Source organism: Thunnus albacares, chromosome 6 (assembly GCF_914725855.1).
Source record: "Thunnus albacares chromosome 6, fThuAlb1.1, whole genome shotgun sequence".
NCBI lineage: Eukaryota > Metazoa > Chordata > Actinopteri > Scombriformes > Scombridae > Thunnus > Thunnus albacares.
Genome location: NC_058111.1, coordinates 28,078,138 through 28,092,141, shown reverse-complemented (window position 1 = coordinate 28,092,141; position 14,004 = coordinate 28,078,138). Strand labels below are relative to the sequence as shown.

General features: G+C 38.3%; 1 protein-coding gene and 1 long non-coding RNA gene across 2 annotated transcripts; one reads left to right on the top strand and one right to left on the bottom strand.

Annotated features, from left to right (window-relative positions):
• Positions 1-8,297: 8,297 nt before the first annotated feature.
• Positions 8,298-9,437, top strand: LOC122984346. The gene is made up of 3 exons (XR_006403863.1): positions 8,298-8,540; positions 8,920-8,963; positions 9,346-9,437. It is a non-coding gene; the product is annotated as an uncharacterized LOC122984346 (long non-coding RNA).
• On the bottom strand, positions 8,972-10,993 carry LOC122984339 (TRPM8 channel-associated factor homolog). The gene is made up of 4 exons (XM_044354723.1): positions 10,676-10,993; positions 10,169-10,392; positions 9,853-9,963; positions 8,972-9,599 (listed from the first exon to the last, which is right to left on the bottom strand). The coding sequence occupies exons 1-4, from the start codon at positions 10,758-10,760 to the stop codon at positions 9,357-9,359; spliced, it is 663 nt and encodes a 220-aa protein (XP_044210658.1). The 5' UTR covers positions 10,761-10,993; the 3' UTR covers positions 8,972-9,356.
• Positions 10,994-14,004: the final 3,011 nt, after the last annotated feature.

Below are 14,004 nucleotides of genomic sequence, written 5' to 3'. Positions count from 1 at the left end.
TTGGACTTCAGCAGAAACGGGACTAACATGAGATGGAAATGGAGACCAGACTCTTCAACATAATAGGCTTTTACATTATCATTAAGATATTCTGTATGTATGTCAGCAATAAGAGATCTTTAATGGATGCAAACAAATGAACCATTCTGAAAATTTAAAAGTAGAAATTGCAGGCTTTGAACAGAAGCTGCCATGCAGAGACATAAGGACACAACGGTATCTCATTAGTCCTGAATCCACAAGTGTCAAGCAAGGAGACACTACTAATGGGCACAATACAGATGACCATTTTCTGTTTCACAGGGTCTGTATAAGAGCTCTAACAAGACTGTGAATGACCGTGTTTATTTAGAGGACACTTTAAAGCAGTCAGAGTAGATTATTCATTAGATTATTGCAGCTGAAGAAATTTAACCTGCCAAAGTCAGGTGCATTTTTACACCACCATCGAGTCCATCCTTGCCTCCTCCATCATCATCTGGTTAGCTGCTGCAACTGTCACAGACAAGAGCAGCATTTCTCCAAGACCTGAATGCCTCCAAGACACTGAGGCAAGCAGAAAAGATCATGGCCGACCCCTAAAACCCCAGACATAAACTTTTTGAAACACTCCTCTCCAGCAAGAGGCTGAGGTCTGTCGAGACCAAAACCTCACGCCAAATGAACAGTTTCTTCCCATCTGCAGCCGACCTCAACAACAAGGCCCGGGACACAGACTCTACCCCCCATGATAAGAACTAGGAGTAATAAACACAACAAAATAAAAAGTAAAAAGTCAAGTAAATGGATTTCAATCTATATACCTTATATATATTATAAACATTACAATACTTAGGCTATTGTTTATAATGTATATCATGTATATAGATTGACAGGCATGAAGGCAATAAAAACATCTAATGACACACACGCCTGCACTCTAATCTCATGAAAAACATTTCCTGGCAGTTATGACTCACCTTTCTTTAAATTATGACTTCACATCAAGTCTTTTGACACTGACAAGGAATTTGACTCACTCTCAACACGCCTAAACACAGTGCAGAGGACAAATTTACATGTTGATACAGATACAGACACACTGTACAGTACATGCAGTCTGTATCCAGTCCTCTTCAGATTTCAGTTTCAAGTCAAGTCTATTAGCAGGTTTTTTTTTCCCAAAGTAAAGGGCTCAAGTTCAGGTTCATTCAAGTGATAAATGTTGTCACTTCCTTTTTGTGTGTCATAAAATTACAGATGATGTACATAGCAGTAAGATCTACAGAACAGTTTCTTTACAGAAACCACAACAACAACTGTAACATACAAGAAACTTCTGCTCGTTTGGCTGCTACTGCAGTCTAGTAGCCCAGTAATGTTGCACTAGGAAGTACAACTGGCTCCAAAGCCATGAGAAGACAGAGAGAGACGCAGGTTGATGGCAAATAATTAATTTATTTTAATGAAGAGCATGACAATTAACTCAAAATGAAAAAAAATACAGTGACATGTGATAATCAGTAAAGTCAGTGGTGAGATTGTGTGTATGGACGGGTGAGCTATGTGGTGTTAGATGATGATGTTGGATGACATGAAACAAACAAAGATGTGCGGGAGAGAAGAGCTCCCCTCGGACTGAAGAGGGGCAAGGATTTATAGTCGGGAAGCAGGTGCTTCCAACTAGAATGATCAGCGCTTCACCTTCTACTGTTTGCTGCATATACTGTCACATTAATTTAAGTTGGTTGCAGAGTTTCTCCTCAGTGTCTTTCTCAATGGACAGCCCTGGCTCTAAAGAATCCAGTCTGGGAGAAGGTCTCATTATACAGGCTTATCTCTCCTGTCTTTTCCCTTTCTCCCTTTTCTGACTGTTGTGACAGAGAACTTTTCTTTCAACTTTAATCTCATGTTCAACATTAAATTATTACATCTGTATCAAATAAACATATTTTCTTGATTGGCATTTATTTCATCAACTTATTTTTTTCTTATTTAAAATCCCACCTTCAGTAATGAAAATAGCACAAGAGAGTTCATTACTGATGATCAACTCACATTCTTCTCTGTACTTGAATCAGCAGCAGTCTAAAGTTTAGTCATGGGGTGGTCACTCCAGGGAGGCAGACTGGAAAGTTTTTCCTCAGTGGCTGTTTGTATGAGCCAGTCCCAGGCCTTAAAGAATCCAGTTTAGCACACCTACTGAGCGCACCTTTCAACACCATTGACAGCGCCTCAGCAGATCAAAAGTTATGTTTTGTCTCCCATAATCCACCAAGGTTCACCAGCTTAACAAATCAAGGTACAAATCCCTTTGTGGCATATAAATAACTTTATACATCCAGCAATGTAGAGCTGAGTTAACTTTGCTCTAAAACACACACACAATTTTCTTTTCTGATAGGTTTCCTGTTTAGTTTAAATCCTGTGTGTGTGTGTGGTATACATGCCCTACTTTAGGGCACGGGGCTTCCCTGTGACAATATGCATTAAATTCTCTACACAGTGTTTTGTGAAGTATGAGCAAGGCGTCTGACACACACACTGACCAGACTTGTAATATGGTGCGAGTACAGCCCCTTCCACAGTGATCTCCACCCCCTCCACCTATGTTCTGGATCAGATCAGGTGGATGAGTCCTCCCCACAAGTTCAACACCTGTATCTTCTCTGTGGTAACAAGAAACTGCTCAATGACACGTGGGGCTCTCAGGACCTTTGCAGCCCTCAAAGAGCCTGTCTGACAACCTATCTGGACCTGAGGAAGACGATTGCGTTACTGTTGTGTTACTGAAAACCTGTGTGAAAATCGATTGAGCAGTGTTGTGATGTGTGACTATATATGAGTCAGTGGATCCAGGATGGCAAGATACACTGATGAATGGAGGAAATCACAAATAAAATAAATCAATTTTTAGTGCAGTAGTAACAGTTTTTTTTTACAATTTGTTTTAGAAATGATTAACTTTGCTAACACATTAATTAAAGCTATAATATGTAATTGTTCTGCCCAAACCCAGAGAAATCATTCATTTTAATCAAGGTAACGGTCCGTTTCATTTGGTTGCCTGTCAATGTCGTCAAACCCCCTCTACCAAAGAGTTTACACATACAAGATAATACGTCGGCGTTGTGGTTGTCTGCCAAAAAGTGACATAAATTGACTTTTATTCAGTTTTAAGCCAAATTTTTATGATAAACTTTTTAGATCTTAGTCATTTTTAACTGTATCTTTAAACTGGATGAAGGTTTCTAGTCACTGGACGTCTGGATCTTAAGTTATCAGAGAAACAAGCTGAGCAAACGTTAGCAGCAGCTCAGCTAACAGCCCTGACTGGACATCCACTTTACAAAGAACAACGATTTTTAATGTGAAACTACTTTATTCAATGTTTATACCCGTTAATCACTGTGTACGTTTGTTTTGAAGAGGAGGAGATTCTGCAGATAATTCGGCTCCCAGTAAAAACATCTTGAGCAATGAACACTGGAGTAATCCTATCCCGGAGAAGCTGGTTGTTTAACAGTGAAGACAACAACTCCCATGATCCCACGCTACTTCACACCATCATCACACATGTCTTTTGTTACTGCGGTTAAGAAAAAAAGAGCAGTAATAATGAATTATCGCAATGCACTAATTCAGTTAGCAAACATCCTCTTAATATTGCTAAATGTTAAATTGTTGCATGTTTGATTTTCATTTTAAGACTTAACACCAATAAAATGCATCATACTGAATATTGAAAAACTGTTGAGACAGTCTGAAATGGCAAATTAGCAGATTCACGACGAATTACAATTATTTGATTCTGTGTACTTACCTTCCTGTACTGATCCACCCTCCACTTCTTGACACACACACAAACACACAGTCATGTTTCCATCACTTCAGGGGACATTACATTGACTTACATTCATTCCCGACACTAAAAGGATCTTTTCCTTAATCCAGTATCCAGGCAAAAGGAAAAAAAAAGAATTTCTGAAGCATGTTTCAAGTAAGAATTATGAAAAAAAGGAAAAAAAAACCTGAGTTGATGAATAGCCTACATTAAATCATTAAATTATTAACCAGAATCCCAGAAGACACTTGAATGCAGGCTACTGAGCAAATGATGTGACATCTTCAATCGTGTTTTTCCCCACCCAAACTTAGTTTTCATCTGCTGGAAAGCCATCGGCGGCCTTTTGAACTCTTTAAACACCAGCCAGAAAATCCACATCATACAGGAAGACTTAATTATAAAAGTAATTGTGATTTGATGAAACCTGCCGATCAATGAATGAATCCGTCATGAACAGGATTATTTATCTCTGAATCCTGAAAAAGATGAAAAGTCAAAACTTTGTTGTCCTTGCTGAACATTTTGACTCCCGCTGGGCTCATCCCTGCTTATTTTTTTTAAGACAGACTTGAAAAATTGTGACACTGTCCTTTAAAAACAGTACAAACAGTGTGGCCCCCATCATTGACGTTGTAAGTGCTTTATGAAGGGATCTTCTAACGGTCAGTATGAACAGGAGGAACCATTACAGCAAGTAAAAAAGTTTTGACTCATTTCCGCTGGGCTCATTCCCTCTGCTGTGAAACATTACAAGTGGACGGACTTTAGCTGACAAGAGACAGAAAAGACCAAGTCTTCATCCTAAAATTACTGATTTACATTATGGGGACATGCTTTTTGTCCCCAAAAAGGAGGCAAGTCTCCACAACACAACTGTGTAAACAGATACATGCCCTCACAACGTGAGGAATACCTGATGCACACACACACACACACACACACACACACACACACACACACACACCACACACAAACACACACACACACACACACACACACACACACACACACACACAGAAAGACAGAGAGAGAGCGATGTGCATGTACTTACATATTACTGCAATGTACAGTGAACCCCTGCTCCCCTGAACAGGAGGGAGCAGTTCAGTGAAAACGATGAAGAGAATAAGCAGAGGGATTTCATGCAGCAAAACCTAATTACAGCTTGTCATGAGATTAACGGAAAGATCACACGTCACTACACAAAATGGACTACAACACCTGTCTGTTGAAACTCTTTGTCTGTATTAATACCTTGTCTGTGTTAATACCTTGTTTGTGTTAATCTCTTGTGTCTTACACAAGTGGGTTGAGCCCGAGATACACCCTGGCTGTGAATGTATAGGAAACCTGTTTGTTCAGTAATTACAAGTATATTTATCATCACAATATTTGTGGATGCTGAGACTGTAATAGAACATATTGACGAAATGTCAGATTAGTCTATCTATTTCTTGGGGAAACCTATGTTAACATTGTTTGATATGCATCAAAATCAAACTTGAATGAAAAATGTTTGAGTAGTTGTTGCGACTCAAAGAGAAATCTAATGCAATGTATACATTAATGTGACACACACATCATGTTTTCATGTTTGTCGTGGGGAAAGAAACATAAGATCAGCTATCAGAAAAGATCACTGCTAAGCAGGAAGATGAGAAGGCCCATATGTATATTTGTATTAAATTGTAGTACATACACATCTGGCTAAAAGCAGAACAGTAAGGCTGGCTTAGAATGGCTGGAAGAGTAAACAGTTGTATAAAAAATTTTCTTGTCATAACTGTGGTATTACTCACACTCATACTACTAGGAAAATCAAAATAATATTGGTATTATAGGTGTTGCACTGAAGCAACAGGGAACCCTGTGACTGAGGTTGAGTCCATATTATAAAGATGATAGCTTTTGCAGAAATAAATGTTAACATTTGATGTACTGCACCAGAGTTAGCTTAAACTAATTTTCATCTGCAGTCCCTCACAATTAAAACAAAAAAATAAAAACAGCACAATAACAAACGGTACAAAGCAGAAAACACACAGGGCACATTATTCAAAATACAAAGCTACACAGAATAGCACATCACTTACACCCACAATGTCAACTAGAAATTAATAGTATAAACTTAAACGTACTTACGTACAGAGCTTAGTAGTTTATAGCAGATTTTTTCTTTTGATTTTGATGGAACTGCAGCTCTTCACATCATCAGGTAGGACACACCCCTGAGTTGTGGCTTTCACAGAGAAAGCTGACTGCCAAAATGTAGTGTGACGAAATTGTCTGGTACAATGTCATATAGAGAATATTCTGGAGGATCTAATAGAACTTACTGAGCGGGTGTACACAAAGTCACATAGTGGAGGAGGGGCCATGAGAAAGAATCATAGCATGCACAAATATCTTGGCTGCGTCCAAAGAGAGGCAGTTTCCAATATGTCTAAAATTTGCTAAGTTGTACTTTATGGTTTTAACCATTTTTTTAAACATATTTCTTAAAGTTCAAATTTGGATCCAGTGTCACACCAAGATATTTAAAATCAGTAACTATGTCAAGGTTTTCACCTTAGTGAGAATATCAGCGTTAGGAGGTTGTTCCATGGTTTTAGAGAAAAACATACCCTTTGTCTTGTTTACATTTAGACTCAGACATGATTGATCAAGCCAATGTGTGATCCTTTCCAATGCAATTGTTAGCGTAGCAGCAGCTAACTCAGCTGTTTTTGCATGTTAGTACACAACAGTGTCATCTGCATACATTTGCAGTTCTACATCATGACACTGTTGAGGGAGGTCATTACTATATAGGCTAAATAATAGAGGACCTAACACTGACCCTTGTGGAACACCCATTGTGCACTTCATGTTACTGGACAGTGTGTCACCAACTTTAACACATTGTCTCCTATTAGATAAATATGAAGACATCCATGCCAGTGCTCTAGATGAGAAGTTAAATTTAGAGGGTTTCGATATTAAAACATCATGATTGACTGTGTCAAATGCTTTACACGGATCTAAATATACAGCACCAACTACTCCTCCTTTACCAAGTCTTGATTTAATTTGCTCTGTTAAGTGCAAGGCAGCAGTTTCAGTGAAATGATTTGCTCTAAAGCCAAATTGCATACAATGTAGACAAAAATTGCTTGTATTAAGAAATGTTGTCAGTTGTTTAATGACAACTTTCTCAGCAACCTCTGAGAGTACTGGCAGTATACTTATTGGTCTGTAGTTACTGGCTTCAAGGCGGTCTCCAGATTTAAAAATAGGTGTGACAATGGCACATTTCCAGTCATCAAGAAAGGAACTGTGTTTAAAAGACAAGTTAATTAAATGAGCCATGGGGGAGTTAAAATATCTTTGTGTGATTTAACAAACATGGTGTCAAATTGCAAAGTATCTCTATTTTTGGAGGTTTTTAAGGGGCTGATGATTTTGTTTACTTGTAATGCATTAGTCTACACACTTGAAAACTAACTAACTCATATACAGACTCAAGAAAAAAAAATATTAAAGACAGAGGTAATAGTAATTAACTTTCCCTGTACTTTGAATTTAAAATCTCCTAAAAATTTTGGGTCCCTCCTTGTGAGATTATCAATGTTTTTCAGATAAATTTACTGTTGCCTTTTTCCTCATTCAATACATTGAGATGAAAATGAGATTTAGCTTCTCTTAGCTCTTGGACAACTTTGTTCCTTAAATCCTTATAAATCAGCATGTCAGCGTCTTTTCTAGTATTAACTGCCTTTCTTAGTGCAGCATAATAATAATGATAATTAAGCTGATAATAATTAATAGTAATAACATTTTTTCCATTATGCATCCCTAAAATAGTTTTTTATTGAATGTCCAAACAAATCTTGTAGCTTTCATTCAGTTATAATAAAAGACTGAAGATGTTTGCTTTGTGTACAAGAATGGTTTGAGGCCTGTATGGGCTCCATCTCTGTCTGTACGTTGGACAAAACCTCCCATATTAGGGCTCTATGTCTTCTTGCAGTTTGATTTTTATCTTGTGTAACATACTTGATTCTTTTCCTTTTTTCTTTACATACATTGTGCAGGTCTATCTGATTATTTCATGGTCTGCATTATTGTGGGAAATTATACATTTGAAAATATCAATGTTATGACTGATAAAGTGCGTAAAACATGCAACAAACCTAATTACACTTCAAGACAATAAGCTCAAAACAGCTCATCCTGTTTTAGAGTACAGTATGTGGTCTACTTTACTACGGTCTGCTACCGGTCTGTTTATAATTAGGTAAAATAAGGATGTAGTTGGCAGTTGGATCTCACAGTTTAGAGGCCTCCGCTCACACTTACTTAACTTGCTTTTCATTCATTGACTGGACTGGATGAGGGGGTTGTGTTTGTGTGCGGCTGGGATCATCAGGAGAAATGAGAACACCTGTGGATCAGAGGATGAAGAGAAATGGCCTGAGCACTGATTGGTGGACTTGTGTGGTGTCTGACCTTCCCATGTTATCATTTTATTTGGTTTTCTTTTGGTCACCTACTCTACAGAAAAGAGTTTATTTTACTCCTCAATCTCACATTTGGGCTCAATGTGGAAACATCAGAAGAAACCACAGATTGGGGCCCCAGTGTGCTCCAGATCATCTGAGACTTGGTTTGCCCACATCTCCGCTCCTCCATTTGGTCTAGCCAAACACTAATTTCCTTTGTAGGTCCAGTCTGGGTACGTAACATGAGTAAAAATTTAAATAACAATTTTTATTATGTTAACATCACTAAACAATCATCCAGACACCACTGGACAAACTGCCAGATTCTCTCTCTGAACTTGCAGAGTTCACCCAGCTATTCTCCAACAACTATAGGCTATAAAGGATTAGAAGACTTGTTTTTCATATTAATTAGTGTGAAATAAAATACTATCCGTACATGTAGTTCCCTTTTTGAAGTGGTTTATTTTACGCTTCTCATTCAAGAACAAATGGATGAATAACAAGTAGTAGAGGAGTAAAGTAAATGTTTATTAGTGTATTTCGAATTGACAGTAAAGGCAAATATCAAAATAGTTACATTAAAGACATTTATGTTCCCATCTTCAAAAGGTGTTGGGCTGGAGCAATGAAATGAAGAGGATGCTTCATTACTGGTATCAGTATTAACAAATAAAACTGTCAGTTTTTCACACTGATATTCAAAGTGAAGTGTAGTCTGATAAAAAATTGTTTGATTCTGTAGATTTGGTCTTACATGCACATTCTGTGTGCAAATTGAGTACAGCGGTGTCATGTTGAATAATTGATCTAAGATGATCATAATCATTGGTAGAGTGATGAATTATTTTCAAATGGAGCTACTGAGTTTAAAGGCTGTAGATATATAACTGGTCAAGTAGTGTTTCTTGTATTGCATTAAACATGCGATATTTGATAAGAGACAACAACAACAACAAAAAGAAAACAATGTTAATCAACTGAATACATTTAATACACTAAATCATTAAACCCCTCTCTCTGCACTTGAATCTGCAGCAGTCTACAGTTCAGCCATACTGGATCATGGGGTGGTCACTCCAGGGAGGCAGGTTGGAGAGTTTCTCCTCAGTGGCTGTTTCTATGGGCCAGCCCCAGGCCTTAAAGAATCCAGACAGGTTCATCTCCACAGTCTGGGAGAAAGTCTCAGCATACAGGTTCATCTTTCCTTTGTTGTCTTTGGGAAAGTTGCTCATCTTGTGGTAGGCAGCAAACACCTTCTTAAAGGCATCCCAGCCAAACTTTTCCTGGAGCTACATGGAAGGAGAAAGAAGTAGAGGGGGGTGAAACAGAAGTATTGCTGTCTCTCCATTTTCATCCATCAATATTTTTGTTGTCTGGTGTGTAATGACCTTTGTTAAACCCTCACAGGGTCAGATGGGACTTCTCAGTCTTATTTGCATTAATTTTGCCTATGACAGTGTGTGATCCTGTTTAAAAAGTGACTCCAGTATGATCCAAACATAGTTTCTCTGCAGAATGTAATATACAGTAATTCCCTCTCACCTGCATATATGTCTCCAGGGTGACCCACATGTACCAGCTGCTGAGTTTCTTGCCCCCCTTAGCATACTCTGCTCGATGGTTTCGCTTTTCTGAAGTCATATTTGGATGAGCCTGCATTGAATGAGACAAAATGAAGGGATTGTGAAAGAATATAATCCCAGTGAAAAGCTAAATATTTTTCTCAACATATGATAAAAAGGAGGAATTGTCTTTTGTGGTGTCTACTGATAGAAAAATGTGTCATAATACATGTTAAGAACTGCTTTTTCTAGCTATTGGTCTCATTTGTTTTGTCAAAAAAAAGGATTTACTCCACCTTTGCCCTGTTGATCCCCAGCACCTCTTCATGCACATACACTGACCAGAGATTGCATGTACACTCTGTGGTGTGAGATGGGAACTCCCAGCAGCCTCTCTGTTGGTTGTGTCCAAGCTCATGGATGGGGCCCCACAGGCCTTCAGTCCTAGCATGGTCAATGCTGACCACATGAGCTGCTGTGGGTGTTTGTGCCATGATGGGATAACCTGCATGCATCCAACCTGGATGGAGAAAAATTCAGTCTTACTTATAAGCGCAGGTGACATGTGTGATGTAGTGGTGTGATAAGTCCATTGATATATAAGTGCAACCAATGAAAGAAAAGCAAAAAAAAAAACAGCTCGTGTTGTTGCAAAAGTTCTCATTCAATAAGTTATTTTATTATATTATATTATTATTATTATTATTATTTATATTTTACATTTTCAGTGTGAGTGGTCAACTTCAACACCGGCCCTTCTGGGCAAATAAGAGGCAGTCATAAACACAGAAAAACACATTTACCATGAGAAATCTGTACATCAGTTACAAATCTCTCTTTGCGGGGAAATTTGTGTGGGATAGCAGCCAGGTCAGCAACGCCTCTCATGATGGCATCCCAGTGTGCTGCCAACTTGTCAGGGTAATCCAGGTCCCGAACAACATCTGATGGTACAGTAAGGATGATGTTCTCAAACTCCAGCTCTGCCCAGGGTGAGGGAGCTGCACGCAGCACCAACCAATCAGCCTTTGTTGTCACACCTGAGCAGAACAGAGGGATGGGTGAATTCAAAACTGAGTTTGAACTTGTATAATTTTAAACATTATAAATATGTGCCATTGTTTGCAGATTATAAACAAATAAAATGTAAACGTTTCATAAATGTGAACTGCTTATGAATGTGGTCTCATAGTTTCATTCAGCTGTTAATCTACTGCACCCAGCACACAGATGATGTATATTTGCTTGTACCTTCTGCAAAAGTCACAGGTGCTGCTACACACCCTCTACTAACCCCATGGAGACACACAGATACACACATCTCTGAACCAGTGTTACTCAACACACACTCACCAGATTTATAATATGGTGCACGTACAGCTGTCTGCACTGTGACCTCTACCCCCTCCACCTGTGTGTTGGGTGGAGCCACCAGGTAGATGAGTCCCCCCCACAGGTTCCACACCTGCATCTTCTCTGTGGTAACAGGAAATTGTTCATGAACGCAGGGCGCTCTCTTCAACTCTGCAGCATTGAGATAGTCTGTTTGACAGCCTATCTGGATCTGAAGAAGAGATGGAATATGTGTTACTGCTTTGAAAACCTGTATGAGAGGTCTACTGTACAGTTTGGTTTTTCAATAGATGCATATATAAATCAATAAATGCAAAATGGGCAAGAGGCATGGATGAATGGATGAATGGAAGAATAAAAATGAGAGATAAGAAGATTATTATAAAAGACAACTATATTTATAGATATTTTTCCCCATTTCCTAACAAAAACTTCAATTCAGTAATTCATTCATTAATGGGGTTTAAACCAGATTTAGCTGTATACATGTGATTGGTCCCTGTATCGGATAAGAGAAGTGATTGGTTCCTAAATAATTGGGTCCAACTCCCAGCTGTGTATTAACTCTGCCCTTGTGTATATTACCAAATTGAACCTGTATACTCCAAACGCTCCGAAGATGTGAGCCAAACAAACAATGAAATGTCGGTATTTTGTCCTTCTTGACTTGGAAATTTGAGATGTGCCACCTTTTCATATTTTTTGGAATATGCTCACTTTAATTCAGTCATTAATAAACCTGAGAGAGAAGATTTCAGTCCTGTATACAGAGTTGACCTTGTGGAGAAATACAAGCCTTCATTTTGAAGGTTGTCACTGTAAAATGTATATAAACCTTTGATGTTTTTCAAACATTTAAATTGTGTTTTTCTGACAAAGTACAACAGACATTTCCTTTATAGAGCGCTGAAGTGAAGCCATAACTTCCAGGTTGAGTTTCAGAAGTAGGAAAACCTCACTGAATATAAGACTGACATTTGTAAGAACATTTGTACTAACAACATCTTATACTAATGGTGTATCACTAGCTGCTCTGTGGCTGAACCTGACCTCTGACCTCTGGACACATGGAGCTAAAGATACAGGAGAAGTTTTCACATTTAGTTATGTGTTAGAGAGAGCAAGTAAGAGAACTGAGAGGAGTCCATGTGTGAGGTTTGCACACAACCTGCACTGTGGTCGTCAGAAAATTAACACATGTCCAGAGATATCATGACGTTACATAACCAAGAGCTTACTGAGGGAGACTGTAAGTAAACGGTCAACATGTTGTAAATATTCCTGCAGGTGATCTGGGTTACAGGAATGAACATCAGTGTATTTTTATTGTATTTGATCTCTTTAGTAGAGTCAGTGCAGTGACTAGCTTAAATATCTCAGCTCAGCATCATCACAGAAATGTAACTCCCTGTATGACGTACAGTAACTGCGGAAAATAAACTAGTTTCCAAGGAATTAGACAGCAGCTAAAAATGGAAATTCATACTGTATTAAGCAAGAAATGAAATGTATAACAGGCTCTCAAACACGATGGATGGATGACATGAAATATTGTCATAGTGATAACAAACAAAAACGATATCTTCATATACAGGATGGTGTATCAGATCCTCTACAAATGTGATCAGGACACATACTTTTGTAGTTTTATCACTTTTTGGTATGACTGTAACATTTTTACACCACTTACATCATCTACATTCACACCTTACCTGGAAGCCAAATTCTTGTTCCTCCCACACACATATCACATGTGAACAGCAGTTCAGATAAATGGAGAGGACAAACAAGGTGAAAGGTGAGGAGAAGTCATATATAAAAGTCAGTTTCTTCTCAGGGCGGGCTGTGGCTACGTGAGATGGGAACTCCCAGCAGCCTCTCTGTTGGTTGTGTCCAAGCTCATGGATGGGGCCCCACAGGTCTTTAGTCCTAGCATGGTCAATGCTGACCAGCTCAGCTGCTGTGGGTGTTTGTGCCATGATGGGATAACCTGCATGCATCCAACCTGGATGGAGAAAAATACAATCTTACGTATAAGTGCAGGTGTCACTGTAGGTTGTCACTGTAAAATGTATATAAACCTTTGATGTTTTGCAAACATTTAAATCGTGTTTTTCTGACAAAGTACAACAGACATTTCCTTTATAGAGCGCTGAAGTGAAGCCATAACTTCCAGGTTGAGTTTCAGAAGTAGGAAAACCTCACTGAATATAAGACTGACATTTGTAATAACATTTGTACTAACAACATCTTATACTAATGGTGTATCACTACAATATGTATGGATACATACTGTACATGTAGGTACAATGGAACAAGATGTGAAGTTAGGGAATAAGGGGTAACAATCACGTAAATTACATTATGGGGCTATGGTACTATATATATAGTATTACATAAGGGGCTATAGTATACTATATATATAGTATTTTTATAGTATTATATAAATGTATCATCCTGTCTCTTCCCTTAGATATATAGAAATTGAGAAGATATCTCTGTGAAAGAGAGTGGGAGATAAGAAGTTGCTTCTTCAGAGGGTGTTGGGCACTTTAAGCCTAAGATAGTTAATGAGGAACTACTTAAAGCATTTTATTCCACAGGAGTACATTTGTTCTCAAAGAACAGGAATCTTTTTAGAGGGCAATTGGAAATTTAGTTAAAGGGTAATTGTGTTGAGGTCAACCACAGATTGACTTGGAAATTAGTTTAGCTTATCCATAAATATTATGAGATGGAAGAGACTTGAGAATATTGTGTTTTTTAAAATGAGGTTGAA